General features: G+C 50.5%; 2 protein-coding genes across 3 annotated transcripts; one reads left to right on the top strand and one right to left on the bottom strand.

Moving 5' to 3' along the window:
• Positions 1–908: 908 nt before the first annotated feature.
• Positions 909–4,363, bottom strand: PPCS (phosphopantothenoylcysteine synthetase). 2 transcript variants are annotated; one of them, XM_014888445.2, is made up of 3 exons: positions 4,236–4,363; positions 3,038–3,141; positions 909–1,534 (listed from the first exon to the last, which is right to left on the bottom strand). In XM_014888445.2, exons 2-3 carry the CDS (start codon positions 3,128–3,130, stop codon positions 1,211–1,213), a joined length of 417 nt encoding a protein of 138 aa, XP_014743931.1. In that variant the 5' UTR covers positions 3,131–3,141; positions 4,236–4,363; the 3' UTR covers positions 909–1,210. The 2 variants fall into 2 exon arrangements, with proteins under 2 accessions (XP_014743931.1, XP_014743930.1); XM_014888444.2 differs by having other exon boundaries at positions 3,797–4,355.
• Positions 4,364–4,473: 110 nt separating this feature from the next.
• Positions 4,474–18,809, top strand: ZMYND12 (zinc finger MYND-type containing 12). Its single transcript, XM_014888443.2, has 8 exons — positions 4,474–4,571; positions 5,625–5,766; positions 10,807–10,978; positions 12,345–12,514; positions 14,554–14,676; positions 15,479–15,599; positions 16,702–16,847; positions 18,530–18,809. The coding sequence occupies exons 1-8, from the start codon at positions 4,489–4,491 to the stop codon at positions 18,647–18,649; spliced, it is 1,077 nt and encodes a 358-aa protein (XP_014743929.1). The 5' UTR covers positions 4,474–4,488; the 3' UTR covers positions 18,650–18,809.
• The last annotated feature ends 1,356 nt before the right edge of the window (positions 18,810–20,165 follow it).

The raw sequence follows: 20,165 nt of genomic DNA, 5'->3' as shown, positions 1-20,165 counted from the left end.
CTTCCAGGGTCAATCTACCACCCCTTCTGCTGTCAGAGAATCATGGAATCACTAAGCCTGGAAAAGCCCTCCAAGATCCCCCACTCCCCCAGCACTGCCATGTTTACCCTAAGCCCTACTCCCAAGTACCACATCCGCATCTTTTTTTGAACACTTCAAGGGATGGTGACTCCACCACTGCCCTGGGCAGCCTGCGTCAATACTTGAACACCTTTCCATGACAATTTTCCCAATATCCTACCTTGAACCTTCCCTTGCACAGCATGAGGCCGTTTCCTCATCCTGTTCTTTGTTCCCTGAGAGCAGAGCACAACCCCTCCTGGCTGTCCCCTTCTGTCAGAGAGTTGTGCAGAGCCAGAAGGTCCCACTGAGCCTCCTTTTCTTCAGGCTGAGCCCCTTTCCCAGCTCCCTCAGCCGCTCCTGGCGCCCCAGACCCCTCCCCAGCTCCGTTCCCTTTCCAGGACACCACCCTCCTCAGTGCCCACTTCCCTTCTTCAACCTTGGCCTCAAGCTTGGATGCATCCTTTGTGGTCTGTGCCAAACGTGCCCTTGCCTCTGTTTACAGAGCTCTGCAGTGACACTTGAGTCTTGTTTGGTGAGAGCTGCCCAAACACTGCCTCGGAAAACTTCCTGGTGTAAACAAAATATGAAGCAAAGCAACCTTCAAATACCTGGGATGGAAGGAAAACCTTTGAAACAGATGCTTTAGGGACGCTGTTGCTCTCTCCTGGCACAAGAGCTGCTCCCCCAAAGTTGCCGTCACCTCATTCTCCTTTTTGCAACTCTGGTTCCACTCAATATCCACTCTCAACACCAGATGATTCCCCACTCCAGTCATAAAATCAGCACATCTTTCCTGTGAAGCCCCATTCCTTCCTCCAGCCATTCTAAAAGAAACTTCAAAGAGGGAGATTCAAGAAATTCTTTATATACAGAGACCTTAATAATTTCTCATCCTCCCAGCCCACAGAACAGAAACAAGCTCCTTTCTTTCTTTAGACACCAGGACAAATATCCTTTAGAATGGTTTCATTTCCATGTATTTCTCTTTTACAAAGCTGCAATAGCCGTGGCCAAACTGTATAAAAGTGACAGTGTTGGACAGCCCTCCTTAGTGCTCCGTGGAGATTGCTTTATTTCCCTGGACACGCAATCACTCCGGTCCCACTCCCTCTGCAGCACAATTCTCTCGTTTCCTCCGAGCTGCTCCTCAGCCTTTTCTCTCTATAAAGGCCGTGTGCTGGCCCTGCAGGTAACTCACAATCTTCTCCTCTATTTCCATGCCTTGTGCTACTTCCTCGTTGGACAGGGATAAGGGAGTCTGTGAGTCTCTGGTGACAATGATGACAGAGGTTCTCCGGGATTCCAGGACATTGGCTACCACCACCTGGTGCCGGTATTTCTCCAGAGCCTGCCGAGATTTATCCAGAAGGATCTGGGGATCTGTCTCCAGTTTGAAAGAAATTACAAATGCCTCAGGGGCCCAGTCTCTGACCAGGGGTGACAGCATCTTTGGCACCATCTTCATTGTGATCTGCAGTGGGGAAAGATAAAAAGAAAAAAATCAGTAAAAACATTACAGGGAGTTTTAATAAGAGATGGGATGGGAAAGAGGGAAATTCCAGTTTTGTTTTATATTCCATTATACCAGGAAGTTTTTCAAGGCAGTGTTTGGGCAGGTCTCACCAAACAAGGTTCAAGTGACACTAAATTTAAATTAAATGATCCATGTGGTGCTCACAGTCAGGATGTTCTGAGGCTGGGCATTCCCAGAGCTAACCACACTGCATAATTATAAACATGAGGAGAGAAGATTTAAGAAAGCATTACAACTGCCTAAATCTGAGTTTTCAGCTCTCCAGAGTCCAGGTAGTTTATCCCATCTTCACCTTTCCTTCTATCAACTCTTTAACATGCATGAGGCACAAAAGTGCTAAAGCATGGAGAAAAACAGTAGGACATTGTTCTCCAGCTTCCCAACCTCTGGACCTATCACTGGGAATCAGGCCAGGTCTTATCTTTCCAATGCTAACAATAAAGAATGAAGCCCGGCAACTTCTTAAAAATTAATTAATTAAATAAATTTGGTATTTTTTTATATAAAAAATTCCAGAGCCACCTGTTCCCATTGCTGAGAGGGACCTCGGTGCTGCAGTATTAGTCATTCATACAAGCAAGATGGATCCCAGAGTCATAGAATGGTGTGGGGTTGGAAGGGACCCTAAATCCCATCTCATTCCAGCCCCTGCCATGGGCAGGGACACCTTCCTCTATCCCAGGTTGTGCCAAGCCCTGTCCAACCCGGCCTTGGACACTTCCAGGGATCCCGGGGCAGCCACAGCTTCTCTGGGCAATCTGAGCCAGGGCCTCAGCACCTTCACAGGGAAGAATTTCTTCCCAATATCCGATCTAAACCTATTCTGTCAGTTTGCAATCATTCCCTCTCGTCCTAGCACTCCAGGCCCTTCTCCAAAGCCTCTCTCCAGACAAAAGGCAGCAACTCAAGTACTCCAGAAGCTATTCTCAGAGCACTTCAGCTCTCTGAGACTCACCCTTTCCTCATTTCCATGGAAGCACAGGCAGCTTTAAAGGACAAAGCCAGAAGAGCAGTAGGCACCTCAGGGGCCCCTCTTCATGTGCCACACCACAACTGCAGACATGTTGAAGCTGCTCCATATCAGACAGAGCAGCACTGACCTCCCTGCAGATAAGCAATGGCACCACTCACCCTTCAGCCCACTCTAAAAATAAACCTAGATCAAAGGAGAGCAGGGCTGATCCTGCCCTACCCTCTTGTCTGGGCCCCTCAGTGCCAGGTAAGAATAAAACAATGCAACTTCAGGATTTCCACAGGGTTCTGTCCCAGTGGGATCTCACCCTCCCATTCCCTCTGACAACACACACAAGCTGCTGTTTTGCAGCTTTTCCAGGTTTTATCCACAGCCAGTTCTTAGGAGAAGGACCCTGGAAGCAAGGAGGAGATGTCTGAGGGGGATGGCAGACGGGGCCACGCCCAGATGCCCAAGCGGCGCCTCACCTGCAGGGGCCCCTCCGAGGACTGGATCTTATGCTCCGGCATCTCGGAGACTGGGATGTAGAAATCCGACACGGCGGCTGACAGGTAGAACATGACACTGGAGCCTGTGGGAACACGACTGCTATCCCCCACTGCCATGGCCTGTCACCCCAGAGCCACATGAGCTGCCACCCACACACACACACCCCACAGGGGAGACCAGGGCTCCCCTTAGGGATGCCCCAGCACAATGCTGAGCAGGGCAGCACCGACCCCACCCCGGGGTCCCCTAGATACACTGTTCTCCACTGGCGTCTGTCTTGTCCCCTCCTCCCAAGCCCAAACAGCCTCCAGGGACAGTCCAGACCCTCATGCAGGGGTGTAAGAGCCCTCCAAGCAAGGAGGCCCTCTTGTCCTCTCATGCCAGAGCCCCACAGGCCTCAGGATCACCTCACATCTGGGCCCTGGGGCCATCGTGAGGAGGTTCTACCCCATGCCGGGAACCCCTGGACCTTTCTCCCACAACTATTACATCCCCTCGTTCTAGGTCCGCCTGTCCTCTCACACTGGAGATCCCCATGAGAGCCTCAGCCTTTCACATCCTGAAGCTTCGCACAGGACCACCCTGTTCCCTCATTCCTGGACTCCCTTAAACTGGAGACCCCCATGGGGGCTTCATCCTCTCTTGCCTTGTTCCCTACGAACCGATGGCCACTCCGTCCCCCATTCCTGGGTCCCCACGGTTCCCCCTGTCCCCTCACGCCCGGGTTCCCCTCGTACCGAGGGGCGCCAGGGCTCGGGCGGCCGCACGCAGCAGCGCCAGGTACTCAGCGAGGCCGGTGAACTCGATGGCGAGCAGCGCGCCCGCCTCGGTGGCGCGTTGGTACTCGCGGAGCGCGGGCAGCAACGCAGGCAGCGCGGCGGGGGCGGCGGCCACGCCGGGCGGCGGCCCCGGGGTGAGGCGGAGCGCATCGAGCAGCGCGGGCCCGTGCGGCGGCAGGGCGCGGGCCCAGGGGAAGACGGAACGGGCGCGGTGCAGGAAGCACACGCCGTACCCCGCCCGCACGAGCTGCTCGGCCGAGGCGGCCCCGCGCCGACCGCTACTGAAGTTTTCCAGGAAGCGCACGGCGCGAGCCTCCAGGGGCACCTGCGTCCCGCCCGACGTCACCAGGGCCACGCGCCGCCCGCGTGCCGCCTGCGCCGCCGCCCAAGCCCGCACCCGCTCCTCGGTCGCCACCACATCCACGTCGTTGTCCTTGTCCACGTCCTTCTCCTCCTTGGCCGCCGCCGCCGCCATGACCAGCCCGCACGGCCCGCCGGAAATCACATGTGTCACTTTCCCCGTCCAGGAAGTGTTGTCTCGGCAACGGAACGCCAGCACCGTCGTTAGTGTTTGTCGGAAGTGACGATTCTCGTCTTGCCGGAAGTGTCACCCCGGCAACCGGGGACGCGTCGAAGGTTTAAGGCTGGCCATGGCGGGGCCGCCGCGTTGCGAACTGTGTGGGGCCCGAACGGCCCCGCTGCGCTGCCCCGGCTGCCGTCTCACCTACTACTGGTGAGAGACCCCGGGGCAGGGTGAGGCCTGGGGCACAGGGCAGGGCAGGAGTCAGGGATTAGCTCCCGATGAGACACAGGCAGGCAGCCTGGGATAAGGCTTGCCTTCTTAGGTATTCAGGATGAGGCCCAGGAAAGAGGCAGGAACAGACTTGAGAGATAGGACGAGAGACAGGGCTTATCCCACAAAAAGGCTCAGGACACGAGGCCTAGGATGAGGCACAGAGCATGGGAAGAACGCCCAGAGTGAGGCCCGGGAAGCAGGAACCAGCCAGGATGAGGCTTACGACACGTGGAGAAGGCCCAGGATGAAACGTAGGAGGCAGGAACAATGCCAGAACAAGGACAGAGAGACAGGGACATAGCCTGGGGCGTGGTCTGGGACACAGGCAAGAGGCAAGTATTATCCCTGGAATGAGGCTCACTCACAGGGACAAGCCTCACAAAGCCCAGGACACAGGGATGAGAACTTGGACAAAGCTCAGCAGGCAGGGATGGGCTCAGGAGGCAGGGACCAGACCCAGCATGGAGCCTGGGACCTTGGAGAGGGCCCAGGCTGGAACTCAGCCAGCAGGGCAGCAGGAACTGGAGCAGGCACACTCACCTGGAATGTTCCTGCTGCCTTCCAGCAGCTCCTGCATCAGGCAGGGAGCAGAGCTGGGAGCTCTGGAGTGTCCCACGAACATCCTTCACATACCCTGAGAGCAGTTACTGAGTTCCAGAGTGTTCTCTGTTCCCACAGTGACCTGGGGTGGGTTGGTTTGTGGTTTTTGTTTTTCCAGTGTTGGAATTCAGGGATTTGTTAAAACATAGCTGTATCAGGAGTTCAGGGAGTGATTTAAATAAGGATTTTAACACAGAGAACTGTGGGGAATGTGGCAGGACAGTTCTGTGAAATGGAAACATTTGGAAATATCATATATTGGGCGCCCTGTAGGCAGCCCGGGGGCTCTGGGAATTGTTGTGGAGAAAGTCCTGAAAGACAGCAGAGAATAATCTTCCCTTACATAATATCCCAGAAAATACTAGTATCCTTTTCCCCTCCTTTTGCCAGTGATGTCTCTCACCAGAGAACTGACTGGATCAGCATCCACGGCCATATCTGCCACCTGCTCATCCCAGTCCTTGGGCCCCAGCCCTGTTTCCACTCTGAAAAAGACAGAAAACATGGCAAGGAGCAGCTGCTGAGGAGGCAGGTGGGTGCCGGAGGATAAAGCACAACTTCAAAGTGCTTCCAGGGAAGGAATTCCAGCTCCTCTCCATACCCTGGCTATACATGGTGGGACACACCAGGGGCAGACTAGGTTCACCTGGAATTTTGTGCCACACAGGAGTCTCCAAAGCAGCCTGGGCTGTCACTGCCCAATTCCTATGAAACTGAAAGGAGTTTCTTGCCTAAAACCAAGCAGGGCTTTTGCCTTCACAGGATCCAGCCTTTTAGAATTCCTCCCTCTGGATGCTCCCAAGGAAGAGTATGGCACCTCCTTGGTTGATTTGGGACTTGGTTGTAGAGGTTTGCAAGTTGTTTTTTTAAACAGAAGTAAGGGAAGTGGGAGCACCCTCTCTGTCATTCCTGACCCTCCAGCATTTTCCACAGTGTTTACTTGGTGTTCTGAGCTTCCTCAGGCAGCAGCAATCCTGGGTTTCCCACCTAGCCAGGGGGTTGGTCCATTGTCCTGGTTAGTCCAGGATCCAGCTGAGATTTGCTTCTTCCAGGCCATTTGATGGGAGGGTATCCCCTTTCCCAGAGCAAAGGGGCAAAGAAACCAAGTCCCCTCCATTGTTTTCCTGGCCAACTTGGAACACCCTTTCCCACTAAGTGAAGCCTTTTATCTCCATCAGGCCTCAGGGATGTGCAGATGTGCAGCTCATTTCCAGCCTCAGTGGTCTGAAACTCTTTCTTTTTCTGTTTATGGAGTGGCAGGAGCTGCTGTTCTACATTGTTGGTAAAATAACCCACCCAGGTGCATCTGCTCCTGAAAATCCTCCCTATGGAAATATGGAAAAAAGTTTTCCCTCTATAATAACTCTCAGATACAGAATAACGGGGCAGCACACAGTGGGCTTGGAACCATGCAATGGTGCCACTGAAAAGAACATCCCTAATCTTTTGAATTTTACATGAATTATTATTGTTAAGGTGTTTCTGGCCCAACTGTGGGGCTTTGGGGACCAGCTCACTGCTGTCACCTTTCTTGGGAGCTTCCAGAAAGATGAAGTCCAAAGGCAAAAGTCCTGCTTGGTGAGAGCTCGTGACAGGCTTTAGGCAGCAGATTCCTTTTGGTTTTACAGGACTTGGGCAATGACATCACAGACTGATTTGGAAACTCCTGTCTGGCTGAAAATCCCAGGTGAGACTGTTGAGCAAAGTCCACAGAAGGTGTGTCAGGCCAGTGTGTCCCAAAGGGAAAATGCAAAACTTCCTTAGTTCCAGGTTCTGTTTAAATTGTTCTTTATAAAATCTGCGAGGAAAGTTAAAATAGGTGTCATGGGGGTGTGGCAGGATTTTGCATCCAGAAGTGCTTGAAGCTGTTCCAAGAAACTCCCCTGCTATTGAACACTGATGTTGACACTGATTACATCACTGACTTTATTGCAACTAAAATTATCCCCATACATTCCAACAGGCCACGTGGCTGCCAGCTGAGGGAAGTGCTCCTTCATTAGCTGGAAGTTAATCTGCTGGTTTAATTAGGTGAAGGGAAAGACAGCAGGAAGATAGGGCTGGTGGAGAGAAAGTCACTCTTGATTGGGGTTCACACTGGGTTAGCAAACAGCAGCCTGGAGCTGGAGCTTGGGCTGAGAATGGCTCCATGGGCAAGGCAGGGAGAGAAGACAGGGTTTTTTTTGAAGTGGAGATTTTTAAAAGCTCTTTAACAACCTTCACATCATCTATTCTTTGACCTTTGTCTCCAGCTTATTTAAATAAAATAGATTTTGAGAACAGTCAGTGCTGGGACACTTTGCTTTCCTTCTCTCCATAGAAAGGAGTGAGACCGTGGAAATACCTCAGTTACCTGCTGGCTTTCCCAGTAAGAGGGAAGGTTCCTTTGTCTCCAGCAGGATTTGGAGCAGCCAGGTTGGGCCTGGGCTGGCTCAGACGTGTTGGGAGAGGGCGAGATTATTTAATGCCTTGTCTCACTAGTTGCATCTCATTCCTATTCCAGATCCAACAAAAGTGCTTAAAAAGTTCTTCTCTCAGGGTGGGGAGGCCCTGGCACAGGTTGTCCAGAGAAGCTGTGGCTGCCCCATCCCTGAAGGTGTCCAAGGCCAGGTAGGACAGGGCTTGGAGCAACCTGGGATAGTGGAATGTGTCCCTGCCTATGGCAGGGGGTGGAATGAGATGAGCCTTAGGGTTCCTTTAACCCAAAACAGTCTGGGATTCTATGCAAAAAAGGCCTTTGGAGTTGAGGGAAAAGCTCTGCGGCCTCATGGTAGCCAGAGAAAAAGCCTTCTGCCCAAAGCCTACCTTGGGTTTGCTGCTTTTTGAACATTTCTGATGTACTTCACCCACTCCTGCCCTGTGTTTGTTTAGAAAACACAGAGCTCCAATCTGTCAGGACACAGGGAAACCTGGGCACATCCAAATGCCCTGTGGCTCAAGGAGCAGGGAGCTGCGAGCCAGGAGGTTTTATGAGTTTCATTCCTTGTCTGTGCTCCAAAGCTTTGTTGATAGAAATCTGCTTCTGTCAACATAGCCAGGGGGTGCCTGCAGACAGCACCTCCAAACTGACAGAACTCCAAGTTTCTGTTTGGAGGAGAGCCTCACCTGCCTGTGTGATGTCAGCTCCCCACAGCTCCTGGGCATCGGAAAAGATCCAGCCCAGCCAGCCCCAGCACTGCTATGGCTGCAGATTCAGCTCCAGCTCACTGGAGCCTTTCTTCTTCCTGAAATACTCATTTCTTCAGACACATCATCGATTTTGGTGCCTGAGAGTGAATAATGGATGTGCACTGGGCCCTGAGTGTGCTCCCAACCCCCTGCTCCCACCTGAAGCAGAGCAAGGGTCCTCAGCCCCCTCAAACCCCAAAAGCTGTGTGGGGGCATCTTCAGAGAAACCTCAAATTGCAACACACATGGAAAGAGCCCAAAGTGACAGGGCCAGGGGCGAGGGGGAAACCAGGGCAGGGCCAAAGGGAACAATTCCCCCAGGGCTCTTCAGGGCCAAAGGGAGCCATCCTCCAAGGCTTGGAACTGTGGTTGGAAATATTCACTGCTCCAGGGCTCCTCTTGCCTTCTGCCCTTCCTTCTCCTGGAAGCTGTGCCAGAGTCCAACCCACAGCTTTGTCCTTGCTGCAGATGTTTCAGACCATAGGAAGAAGCGATGATATCATTGACAAGGAGTAAAAAAAGAATGATCCCCATCTCCAGCACCTCCCAGATGCCAATCTGGGTGATGCCTACGCACCAGGGCCTGCAATGCTTGCACCAGACTGGCACAGACAGAAAAAGCAGCCTGAGACATACCAGCTTTTCCTGCTGCTGCCCCAAACATATACTGGTTTTCTCCTGGGCACCACCTGCTCCCTGGACACAGTTTGTGTTTCACAGAATCCGAAACTGGTTTGGGGTAAAAGAGATCTTAAAGTCCGTGGCATACCACCCCTTGCCAAGGGCAGGGAGCTCTTCCACTATCCCAGGTTGCTCCAAGCTCCATCCAAACTGGCCTTGGGCACTTCCAGGGATGCCACAGCTTCTCTGGAAAACCTGCCTTTCCCCTCTCCATATTCTGGTAGCTCAGGAATGGGTGCTGTGTTTTCTGGCTCTTGGTTCTCCTCACTGGAGCAGGGGCTGTTGCTCTGGGCTGTGTTCTTTGATGATCTCATTTATCCAAAGAAGTGTCTCTTTGCCTCAGCCAGGATCTCTAGGAAACACTCACAGGCTGGCCTGGAGCTCTCTGTCCCTGAGTTCCTTCTTCACCCATGGCACAACTCTGCCTCACTCCAAGCAGTTCAAGTTCAGCAAAATGCCAAAGCCTGGCCTCCAGGATCTCTAAGATTGGTGTCTCTGCCCAGCTCAGCCCCAGCTGGAGGCAGAGGGTGATAAAGGGGTGAACTGGTGTTTTCTCACCAGGGTAGCACTGCTGCACTCTCCAGCAGCACCACTGATTCCCAGACACCTTTCCTGCTGCACCACTGCTAGGAAAAGTTGATGAAGAAGTGTTAGTAGCTGCCTGGTCTCGTGGAATATGTCCTTTCCCATGACAGGGGATGGAAAAGATGCGCTTTAAGGCCCCTCCCAACCCAAACCTTTCTGGGCAGGGATTTCTGGGATTCTGTCACTCTGCAAGGACCCTGGCACTTTTTCCTTGGCATCCGTGTAAGGGCACAGTATGCACAGCTCATGGCAGGGAGCAGGCATTGGGATGGAGATCTGTTTGTGGAGCTAGAGATTACATCAGCTGCTGCTAATGATGGAGAGGCCAAATGGTGTGGACTGGTAGGAACAGCAAAAGGCAGGGAGCAGCTATACATGGGTAAGTACAGGATAAGTTATGGATTCTGACAAACCCAAACACTGCAGAAGCTGCTGCACCACCAACCCCAGCTGGGGATGGATTTGCTGAGTGTAACACATTCTGATTTTGACCAGTTTTCGGACTCTGCACACAAAATCCCAGCCCAGGACCAGCCAGGAGAGGGTGGGATAAAACTGCAGTTCCCTGTGAGGAGCTGTCTCCTCACTCCCTGGCCATGTCTCCAGCAGTTGGAGCTGTGCCGTGCTGGCACCACAGGGCTTGGCTGGCTCTGAGTCACGCCGGAGCCCCTGGCTCTAATCTCCTTTCTGGTCTTGTGATGATCATTTTCTGTGCTTCACAGCTTTTATTGCTGCAGCCTTATGAGACCTTGTCAGGAGGTGTAAAGGATTCTTTGTCCAGGAAGACACTGCATGACCTGCAAGGATGTCCAAAGCTGTAGCTGCTCGAAGCAGGAATGGAGTCAGACTCTAATACACTCTAATATGACAGTTTTAATGTCTGTCTATTAATTACAGCCACAAACTACATTACAATTGCTGCTTTGAAATAATTTGCAAATAATAAGCAATAATTTGAAAACCCGATTTTAAAAAGAGCCTGTGCATCTGTAACCACCTGGTCTAGTGAAAGGTGTCCCATGGCAGGGGAAGTGATGAGATGGGCTTTAAGGTCCCTTCAACCCAAACGATTGTGGGGTTCTGTGAATTCCTTTTTCCCTATCTTTTCTCACTCTGCCCCTGCTCTGTTTCCCTGCAGGAATCCCTCATTGCTGTGGCATTGAGCACAGCCCAGGGGTTTGTGTGGGCAGGGAAGCCCCTGGAAGCAATTCCTGCAGCACTGCAGGCGCTGCGCTTCAGCTCCCAAGTGTTCGGCTCTGGCTCCGTGCAGCTCGTGCCCATTTTTCTGCTGCTGGCTGAGGCCTCCACGGGTGAGCATTGTCAACATGGGAATGCTGGCAAGGGCAAGGCCTCCCGGGTCAGGTTTCTGGTCTCCTGTTGCCATTTATCTGGAAAGGAGCAGCTCTGGGCCCTGCTCTGCCTCAAGGGCATTGCAGAGATTTGAGCCGTCCCACACACACACACACACACACACCCCTCACAGCCCTTTTCTGTGGCTCTGGGGCAAAGAATCTCTCAGCACTCAGGACATCAATGAAATCAAATGAAATGTTTTCTCACTCTCCACCAATTCCCACAGGAGAAGCTCTATGAAAGTCTATTCTTTACCTCTGTGGCCTTGGATGACTCTCCAAAGCATTAAATTCCAGAGGGTGGCTGGTTGTGTTTTTATCTCAGGGAACCAGCAAACATTTCAGAGGCGATTGCACCCAAAGAACTCCCCGGTTCATTCACAAATTTTGGTCTGCCTGAGCAGAGCCTTTTCTCATTGTATACTTTGGAAAACATGGCAAAAGAGGGCATGGGAGCTGCTCTCCCTGCAAGAGAGATCCCTGTGAATCAGTGCCATTCCGGGAGCACACACAATGCTCTACTGGCACAACAGAGCTGGCTCAGGGGTTGTCGTAAATGGTGCAGTGAGAGCAGGGAGAAAAAATGCTGTGAGTAATTCCCGTGTGATAAGGTGAGAGTCATCATCACCTGCCTGGAGCAAACCTGTGTAGGCCACGTGTTCCAGAGAGATTGTGTGCAGTGTATCCTCTGCCATGGAGCCAGGCTGGGAGAGCTGGAGGTGCTCGCCTGGAGAAGAGAAGGCTCCAGGAAGAACTCAGAGCCCCCTCCAGGGCCTAAAGGGGTTCCAGGAGAGCTGGAGAGAGGCTTGGGACAAGGGCCTGGAGGGACAGGACACAGGGAATGGCTTCCCACTGCCAGAGGGCAGGGAGAGATGGGATATTGAGAAGGAATTGTTCCCTGTGGGGGTGGGGAGGCCCTGACACAGGGTGCCCAGAGAAGCTGTGGCTGCCCCTGGATCCCTGGAAAGTGTCCAAGGCCAGGTCGGACCGGGCTTGGAGCACCCTGGGATAGAGGAAGGTGTCCCTGCCCATGGCAGGGGTGGAATGGGATGAACTGGAAGGTCTCCTCCAATCCAAATCAGTCTGGAATTCTGTGGTTTCTGGCTCCTTTTGGAGCTCTCTACATATTCACTTGTCTGTAAATGAGACTTTTGACACCTGGGCAACTCAGAGGCACTTGGGAAAGAAGTGGGGAATCCCCAAACTGCATCTCCATATCAAGCTACACCAAAGGGGCAGTCAGCAGTATTCTCTGACTTTCCAGATTAAAAAAAATGCTCCTTATCCTCCTTATTTCCCTGATTATCCCTACATGTCATTCCAGGCACTGGCCGTCTCCGCCAGGCAGCCAAGTATCTCTCCCAAGCCCAGTGGATCGTCCTCCAAACCCCAGACTGCAGTGCTGCTCTTCAGTCTAAGTTGCATCGTGGGCTGGGGCTTTTCTCTATTGCTGAAGGAAACCTGGACCAGGCTTTGTATCACCTGGCTAATGACGTAAGTCCCTTGGAATACAGGAACGGGGAACACTTCTATTTTAATTCCTTCTCTCCTCCCAGATAGATATGGAAATGCCAACAGGTAGATTTGTGATCTTGAGAGCATTCACATCACAGACACTCGAACTGGATAGATCTGAGACACATATGGATCCATGCGTGAGCTAAAGATGTGCTTTGCCAGTTATCCCTATTTCTGTGAAACGACAGAGAATCATGGAATCACTACAGTTGGAAAAGCCCTCCATGATCAAGTCCAACCATTCCCCCAGCACTGTCAGATCCACACCTAACCCTTGTTTCTGTGCATTTTTTGAACACCTCCAGGGATGGTGATTCCACCACTGCTCTGCACAGCCTGTTCCAATACTTGAACACTCTTCCCATGAAAAATTTTTCCCAATATCCTACCTTGCACCTCCCCTGGCACAACTTGAGGCTATTTCCTCTTGTCCTGTCCCTTGTTCCCTGGGAGCAGAGCCCGACCCCACCTGGATGCACTCTCCTGTCAAGGAGTTGTGAAGAGCCAGATGGTTCCTCCTGAGCCTCCTTTTCTCGAGTCTGAGCTTCCCTCAGCCACTCCTCATGTATTCCTCACATTCCTTGTCTTTATGGCTTCTCTCTATAAATTTCTCCATCAGCTTCATTGCAGTGCTGAGATGCCCAGACACTCCTGCCCCAAACTGATGGAGTTGCCTTTTATTCCACAGATAATTTACATTTTGGCTGTTATTTCCCTCAATACTTTCCCAGCTCTGTCACCCATTATTTAATTAATGCCTTATTTTCCTATTTCGGTATCTGGTTCAATGATGTTTTCTCCAATTCCACCTCTTTAGCCATGAAAACCGTTTGTTACATTGGAAGTGGTCATTGCCAGCTGTGTTCCTGATGATGCTTTGCCTGTCATTTGATCCTTCAAAGCCAGATGAATTTCTCCACATCCTATTTCTGTCCCATGTAAACTAAATTTATCCAGTGCCGAGTGATGTATACCCACTCCTGTGGAATTAGATAGTGGCTTTGTGTGGGTGTAAATGATGACATAAAGGGAGAAGAATTAGACCCTTTCTGTTATAACACACAACCCTGTCTCTGCTTAGTCTAGAAGGCCTTTGGGCATTTCAGAGTCCCACAAAGGAATCTCCCAAAAGGCTTTGGAGATTCCCCAAAGCTTTTTTTTTGGTGTGGTTTTTTTTTTTTTTTTTGTTTTGTTTTTGTTTGGGGTTTTTTTTGTTGTTGTTGTTTTTTAAGATTCCCTAAATGTAGTGGCTGAAAGGGCACCAGGTTTTTAAACCAAAAAGTTTTTAACTCTTAGCAAGTTCAGGACCTGCCTGGACCTTGGCTGCGTGTCTGGGATCTGCTGAGAGTCACACGCCAGCTCAGAATAGCTGGAATGCTCTACTACATTCCCACTGCTCCTCCGGGGCTCTGGGGAAAGAACAGGCTTGTCTGAGGGCTGGGAAAGCAGCAGGATGGGCTTTGGGAGACATGGGATGGGTGAGTGGCACAGGGAGAGGGGGAGAGGTGGGAAACCTGCCTGGACTTTAGAAAATGAACCAAGCAGGTGCTTCTGCCCCAGCCAGGGGGGGATTTAGGGTATTGCATTCCCATGGATCAACCTGAAAATACAGCTTTTTAGTACGTTCCTATGGATGAACTCTGTGAACTAGGTATATGCCAATGGATCCTATGGAAAAACCCCAAAATAGAATTCTTTAGTACCTCATTCCCATGGATAACCCCAAAACATAGAGGTTTTTATACCTTATTCCTTTACATAACCCCCAAAATACAGCTTCTTAGTGCCCCATTCCTATGGATAACCCCCAAATAGAGTTTTTAGTATGTCATTCCTTTACATTACCCCCAAAAAACAGTTTTTAAGTACCACATTTTCCAGTCACCACCAGGCATAATTTGCACATAAGAAATACCCAGAATTTGCAATATTATTAATCCACAATTAAAAACTTCCCAGGTTTGACATGAACATGAACCTTCTGGGGTTTATCTTTTGTTTAATATTGATTTCAGGTTTACCTGGCTACTGCTGAGTTTGGACTAAATTCTTTTGAGGTCTCTGGAGGTTACTTCCACATGGCCAACATTTTCTTCCACCAGAATAAAATGGATACAGCAAACTCACTCTATACTGAGGTTGGTAGAACCAAAAATCATCCTCTGAATTTTTCTCAGCTTTTTTTAGTGTTCTTTCCAAAGGTTTTTCCATTTCCTTTCAATGGGATGATGACCACATCGAGTGTCAGTGTTGCCCTTTAGGATTAATCCCAGGAACCCTTTTCATATATACATAATTCTCTGAGCTAAAACAATGAGATATTAATTCTGTAATCAGTTCAAAATTCTTAATAAACTGTCTTCAGTTTGGGCAACCAAACCTTGTTAAAAACTTTGCTAGCAAATTTCCTGTGCCAGGGGTTAGAGTCCCACCAGTACAGAGGGTCTGAGCAGTTCCTAAATCCAAGGAAGAGTGGGATACAAACAAGTCACCTAAAATTTACATTGGGAATCAGTGAAAAGTCACACTGATAAAAGATTTTCAGAATGGATTGATCAAGCAAGGAAAGTAATAATTTTCTAATTGATTTAATAACTGAAAAAAATGAACTTTGTTTAAATCAATTTGTGTGGAAATGAGGTGCTGGGAGCTGCAAAAGCCACCACCATTCCTGTCCCAGCCTTCAACTCAACTAGCTTTTGATGAATATTTAGGTTAGATTTGTTCAAGTTAGGTGAAAATCCCTAATCAGCTGGAGAAGTGAGCGACTCCAGCTGGGGCTGTGTGGTAGAGGACCAGTGCAATCCCTCTGGGAACATTCAGCCTAGCTCAGTGACCCGCAGGCACACGGAGGGTATGGGCCATGCAGGGACATTGTTTGGAGAACAACTGAATACCAGGGATTCACAGGAGTGAAATAATTCCCATGCTTCCTGCCAGGTGAGCAGCCTCTGGCATGACTGGCTGCTGAGCTCCCTTCAGGGGCACCAGCGAGTGCTCCAGGCCCAGGCAGAGGCATCGCTGTTCTCTGAGGATGAGGAAGGCCTCGAGGATGAGATGAGTAAGAGCTGCTATTGCTCCAAAACTTTGGGAAGTGAGGGGGTTAAACACCTGCACCCTACAGATTATGTTGGCAGTATTGGGGTTGGCATGGTGTTTCCAGAGGCTGAATTTAACGGCAATGCCAAGCGTTCTTGATGTCAGTGCTCGGCAGATTGCCACACACTTCGGGAACGAGGGTGTTCTGTGGAAACGCAGCTTTGCCCTTGTTATTTGCATTCTCCATTTCATGCACTGACTGAAGCAAAGCAAGATTTGATTCATGGACTCATGGACTCGGGTTAGAAAAGACCTTTAAAATCACCAAATCCAGCCATTCCTCCAGCATTGTCCTGTTCACCACTAACCCACATCCCTAATGCCACATCCATGTGTTTTCTGAACACTTCCAGGCATGCTGACTCCACCATCTCCCTAGGCAGCCTCTTCCAATGCTTTAAAAGCCTTTCCATGAAGAAATTTCTTCTAGTATTCCAAGTAAACCTCCCCTGATGCAATTTGATACTTGAGCGTTCTCATTTCTTTGCAGCTCCTTCATATCCCTTTAATAATGAATGTGAAGTTTCAGCTCACTTAGGTGGGGGTACAGCTCCCTCCTGGAGCAGCAGGACATGATGGAATAGCTTGTACAGATAATTGGATGTATTAATCAGGAGAGTATTCTTGGAAGAAAGGCTGGGGAGTCTCTCACTGGCACATAGAGGTGCAGAAAGCATCAGTGTGCTGCTGATACTACCTCAGGCTCCCCTGAAACCAGACAGACTCTGGTTCTTGGCTCCTTTCAACCATCTTTGCTAGAAAGGACATTGTCAGGAAAGGGAATAAAAACTTCTCTCCCTGGAATGTTCAGGGTCAGGTTGGACACCTTCCTCTATCCCCAGGTTTCTCCAAGCCCCATCCAACCTGGCCTTGGACACTTCCAGGGATGGGGCAGCCACAGTTTCTCTGGGCACCCTGTGCCAGGGCCTCCCCACCCTCAGACTATGTTGATGTTTGTAGTAGCAATAATTTGCTGTCTAGAAGAGCCAGTTGGGCTGTTGGCAGTTTTGATTCTGTTCTCTTGCACAAATCCATCCATCAAGATAATTTCTTTCTCCATGTAGCTGAAGTCCAGCACGAGGAAGGAACACGGGTGCTGCAGGCAGTGCTGAAGGTCCGGGAACAGGGACCACTGCAGCATCCTGGGGAAACAGCCCGAGTCCTGCATGCCCTGGCCATGATCCACTACCTGAGCCTGGATTTAGCCAAGGTAGGTTGTGTCTGAAAGGGTTCAGGAGAATTGGCCAACAACTCTGGGGGTCGTCCTATCTCCTGGTCCTCTTGTTCCCCAGCACCACTCCTGAGCCCACAGCGCTGGTGACCAAGGACAAAGTGCCTCATAGCTCTCAAACCAAGGGCTTAAGTGGGATATTAAGAGGAAATCCTAATCCATGGTGGGGAGGCCCTGGCACAGGGTGCCCAGAGAACTGTGGCTGCCCCATCCCTGGAAGTGTCCAAGGCCAGGTTGGATGGGGCTTGGAGCAACCTGGAATAGTAGAAGGTGTCTCTGTCATGGGATATGCAATCAGCTTTAAAGTCCCTTGCAAGCCAAACTATTCTATAGTTCTGTGACCCTCACTCTGTCAAGGCTGAGAATCCTGGTGGATGTGTTTTGGTCTCTGCCAGGCCAGTGGATCCTGCAGTTATCCACATTTTCTGGCTTCATCCTTTATCTGGGCTATCTTGGCAGTGTAGCTGCCTTTAGACCTCAGCTCAGGGGTTACACAGAGCAAGATCTGGGGCTCACAGACCTATCCTTGAGCCAGACTCCCCTGAGTTCAAGGTTCAGTCTATTGGAGTCTGTAATTCCAGTTTGGCATCTGCATTCCTGCATCTTTATGGCTTAAAAATTCACAAGTAACTTCTGTGCTTTACGAAGAATTGATTTTGAGGAAGTGCTAAGCAGACACCATCTGGAAATCAGGCCCCTCTGTTTGGAATTGGAGCTTAAAACTCTTAGTTTCTTCAGCCTAGGTTTTGAGGAGTGAAAATATAGGTGGTGAAAAATACTGTGTTGAAATATTAATGGTCTTTTCATTGTATTGTAGAAAGCTGATGCCTTTAGTTTTAAGTTTTCCTGTTCTCCTTGGATGTGCTTTTCTGATGTGCTAGGGTGAGGAAGACAAAACAGTCCTATTCTAGTTAAGAACTCAAGGACAGTTTCTCCAAACTTCAGGTCCTAAGCACAAACTAAGTGGAAAGGTGGAGGGTGGGTTCATGCAAATTAACCAGAACCTATAAAAGTGTAAGATTTTGTGACCAACCCTCTCTTTTCCTTCCATCTTGGAGCCATCTGGGCAGGGGCCACTGTGGCACCTGTATTGCTTGGGTGTGGCTTTTGTAGGCCTTTTGTGGGCCTCACAATAAATACCCATTTTGTTCCCCTTAGCTCTGTGTGTAACCTCTGTTCCAGCTCCTCGAGGCATCAAAGCCACGACTTGGGATTGTTTAGGAGACACAAACAAATTTAAATTTGTTTGAAAAAGAAAAAAGATAAAGCTTTATAATTGTAAGAGTGTCTAATCCCTGGAAGAGCTACTAAGGGAAATTATTTAGTTCCTTATCAAGAGAAATGAAGGATTTAGTTCAGAGGCAAGTACAGCTGTTTTTCTTCCCTGATATAGCTTTGGGATCGTTCAAAGGAGTTGTGTTAGACAGGAGGTGATGTCCAGCATGGGGGGCTGGGGTCAGTAATCTCCTGTCTGCACCACTGGATCCTAAATATGGCAGCTTTAGGCTCTCCTGTAAAGCAGCTTGTACAGGTCACCTCGGAAAGGGAGTCTGGATCTGCTCCAGGCTGCTCCTGCACTGAGCCTCAGCAGGTATTTAACTACCCCATGAGAAAAGCCAGATTCCTGACAATCCCTGGGTGTTTCTTCTGTCCCATTCCAGGCTCGAGAGGTGGGGATGAAAGCCTTCGACCTGACCAAGCAGCTGCCCCAGCAAGACTCTCTAGAAACCATTGGTCACCTGCTGGAGCTGATTAATGCCCAGTTTTCCCACACCACATAAGAACTGGCTCTGCCAGACCCAGGTGTTTGGCCAGGTTCTCTCTTATCCAGGTTCCTGAACCATGAGCGTCACAAACCCTTGGTCCTTCCTGCTGCTGCCTCTTTCCAGCTGCGTCCCTGGCTGTCCCAAACTGTTTGGAAAATAAACATTTTGGTCTGAATTAGTCTTCATGTGCTGCTCCACCTCTGTAACCTCTCAGAGAGTAACAGCAGCAGGGTGAGAAACAAAAGCACCATGAACACACTGAATGAATCATTTATTGGCCAGGCTGGGAATAAGCAAACAGCCTCTCACAGCCTCGTGGTGGCTGTCCAGGAGCCAAGACTTGCTCAGGTGTGTTTCTTACTGGTTTCCTGGCTTTGCTTGCCAGTTTGGTGAGGGAGATCCCATGGAGGGAGAGGAGAGGGACACAGGGAAGGGCTGGGGTGGTGGACATCTGCTCCCTGGGACCTGGTTGGGTTTGACAAGGCATTGCAGCTTCCTGCAGAGCCCCTCTATCTCTAAACCAGAGAATCACAGCCTGGTTTGGAAAACCAGACTGGTTTAATAAGCTCATCCCACTTCATCCCCTGTCATGGGCAGGAACACTTTCCACCACAGCAGGTGCTCAGAATTTTCTCTTTCTGCAGAGCTTCTAGTAGCTCTGGGCACTGATAAACTCCTTTATTCCACTTCCATGGGTAGAAATTCCACAGGAAGGACTTCCATCCAGGAGGAACCATGGGAGGCATGAGGGACTCTAAACAATCTTGAGGGAAAGAATAAAAAGGCTCCAACTGGGCATTCTAACCTAAAGGAGATGCAGTTTCGTCCTGGCAGAGAGCTGACATCCCCTTGGATCTGCCACCACCATCAGGAGGAGCTGCTGCCATAAGGCCCATTCCCAACTTGCTCCTGCCCCAGGGAAGGGCGAGACCCCTTGGGACAGAGGTGACCCTGCTGGGGAGGGACATGGACACCAGGGCAGGGCCAGATGCCGGAAGGCTCCAGAGGCCGTGGGGAGTGTGGGAAGCACGGTGCAGCTGCCGGATTTCATGATCCCTCACGGCTGGGAAATGGGAGAATGGAATCTCAGCCTGTGCTGGGCTGAGCCCTGAGCTCCGATTAAGGCTCATTTACTTCAGGAGGATTTATGAGGGTGTTTAATTGCCTCACTGAGTTGGGCTGGAGTCAAGTGCGCTTTGTAAACGCTTCGTCAAGCTGGGGCCTGAGCAATTAGCAGGGATTGCTGCTGCTGGGGAAGGGAAAACCACAGGTTCAGCCACGTTCCATTCCAGAGGGTGGGATAAGGCTGCTTGGGGTGCACAGTACAGGCCTGGAGAAAGGCTAGGAGACCTCCCAACACTCCTGTGGGAGATGCTGCTGGTCTCTCCATCTCATCAGGTGTGGAATAACCATCTCTATGGGGTGGGGGATGCTGGAATGGGCTGGAATGATCGCCTCCATGGGGTGGGGGATGCTGGGGGACTGTGCCTGCTAGCACAATGCCCCAGGGCACAGGGATTTGGGTCACCAG

Source organism: Sturnus vulgaris, chromosome 25, assembly GCF_052056855.1.
Source record: "Sturnus vulgaris isolate bStuVul1 chromosome 25, bStuVul1.hap1, whole genome shotgun sequence".
NCBI lineage: Eukaryota > Metazoa > Chordata > Aves > Passeriformes > Sturnidae > Sturnus > Sturnus vulgaris.
This window is presented reverse-complemented; position numbering and strand designations above follow the sequence as displayed.